Here is a 1,574-nt window from a genome sequence, read left to right as displayed (position 1 = left end):
GCATGATGTGCATCATCTTTTTTGCTACCACTTTTGCTTTAATCACCAGCCTTTGTTGTTACTGGTTACCTTTCCGCTGCCTGCCCAGCCCCACTCATTTCCTTATGTTTCTTCGGTGCTCGTGATAATTCCTAGCTAACCCTATGCCATGCATGTGATGCTGAAGCTTCCGGGAAGCAGCCTTCAAGGTAGAGATAATATAACCACCTTAGTTATCTTACTCTCAGATCAGTGCTCAGTGCTCGCCACCCCTATATATACCCATGGAGCCCTAGGAACCAAACTCCATGCCAAAACACACAGCTGCCATTAGCAACAATCGCAAGCAACTCCATTAACCATATTCATCTCCCACTCAACTGACCGAGTTGCGTTTGCCGTCATCCGTTTGGGAATCTATCAAGATGAAGAAGGCGTCGAGGTTCCTGAAGCAGCTGTTCTCGGCCATCGTGGCGGCGGTGAGGGAGAGGTCCGCGGCGACGCGCGCCAGGACAAGCGCCGCGCGGACGCGGTTCGTCTTCTTCGGCATCCTCCGCAACAAGCAGCTCCTGAGGAACGCCATCAACAGCAAGATCCACGCGATCGTGGGAGGCGGCAGCGGCAACGGCCAGCACCTTGTTGCGGCCAGCGGCGGAGGTAGGACGGTCGCCGTGCTGGAGAAGCTGCCGAGCTTCGTCGCGGATCAGGGGAGGAGGGCCGCCGTGCTGCTCAACAGCCTGCCGAGCTTCGCCATGGGCCGGGACGGCGGCAGCGACTCGCCGCTCGTCGGCGGCGGCGGGGAGGAGAAAGAGGAGGGCGACGAGGGCGTGCCGAAGCAGCTGCAGCTGGCGAACGCGGCGCCGGGGTCCGTGATCGAGCTGGCCCGTGGCGCGGCGGAGCGGGGCGGCGTGGAGTTCAAGCTGGAGGACGAGATAGACCACGTCGCCGACGTGTTCATCAGGAGGTTCCACGACCAGATGAAGCTGCAGAAGCTCGAGTCGTTCAAGAGGTTCTGCGAGATGCTCGAGAGAAACTAATTCACGCAGCAGCAGGCTGAATAATCAGCGCGACATTGATCGGTGCGAAGTGCATTCCATGGTTGTGGTTGAATCGATATAATTAGTCCCTATGATTAAGGCAGAGGTTTATTAATCAAGTAACCTCTCAAGCACTTGAAAAATAACTGGCGCGTACTGCCGCTTCCAAATCTGAACCTTTGATTTGCAATCTGACGTACCCAAGCCAGCCGTGAGCAGCAGTCATGATAGCAAGAAACGATGACACTAATTACAGCCAGTATACAATAGTCTCTGCTTGCGCTGTGTATTGAATTCATGCTCCAGCCAATTCATTCAAAAGTTCGAACTGATGAAGGGAGATGGGCAATATATTTCAACACTGTGAACTGCTGCTGCTCCTCCTCCTCCTAGTTACTACTACTAGTACATTATCATCATCGTTTAAAACTCTGTAATTAAACCGTGATCAGCAATCAAATTTATGGATTGGCTCAATCATGGTAGATGTTCTACCATAAGATTACTATTTTCAGATTTTGGTACTTCTTAATTAATTTACAAGTTTTGCCATTCAGA

The 1,574-nt window shown here is 52.4% G+C and overlaps 1 protein-coding gene across 1 annotated transcript; it reads left to right on the top strand.

Annotated features, from left to right (window-relative positions):
- The first annotated feature begins 246 nt into the window (after positions 1 to 246).
- Positions 247 to 1,188, top strand: LOC123166346 (uncharacterized). Its single transcript, XM_044584134.1, has one exon. It carries the CDS (start codon positions 405 to 407, stop codon positions 1,014 to 1,016), a length of 612 nt encoding a protein of 203 aa, XP_044440069.1. The 5' UTR covers positions 247 to 404; the 3' UTR covers positions 1,017 to 1,188.
- Positions 1,189 to 1,574: the final 386 nt, after the last annotated feature.

Source organism: Triticum aestivum, chromosome 7D (assembly GCF_018294505.1).
Source record: "Triticum aestivum cultivar Chinese Spring chromosome 7D, IWGSC CS RefSeq v2.1, whole genome shotgun sequence".
Lineage (NCBI taxonomy): Eukaryota > Viridiplantae > Streptophyta > Magnoliopsida > Poales > Poaceae > Triticum > Triticum aestivum.
The sequence above is the reverse complement of the archived record's forward strand: the minus strand, read 5'-3'. Positions and strand labels throughout refer to the sequence as shown.

Bases quoted from the DNA above. Each gene is read 5' to 3' on its own strand.
- LOC123166346 (XM_044584134.1), top strand. From the start codon at position 405: ATGAAGAAGGCGTCGAGGTTCCTGAAGCAGCTGTTCTCGGCCATCGTG.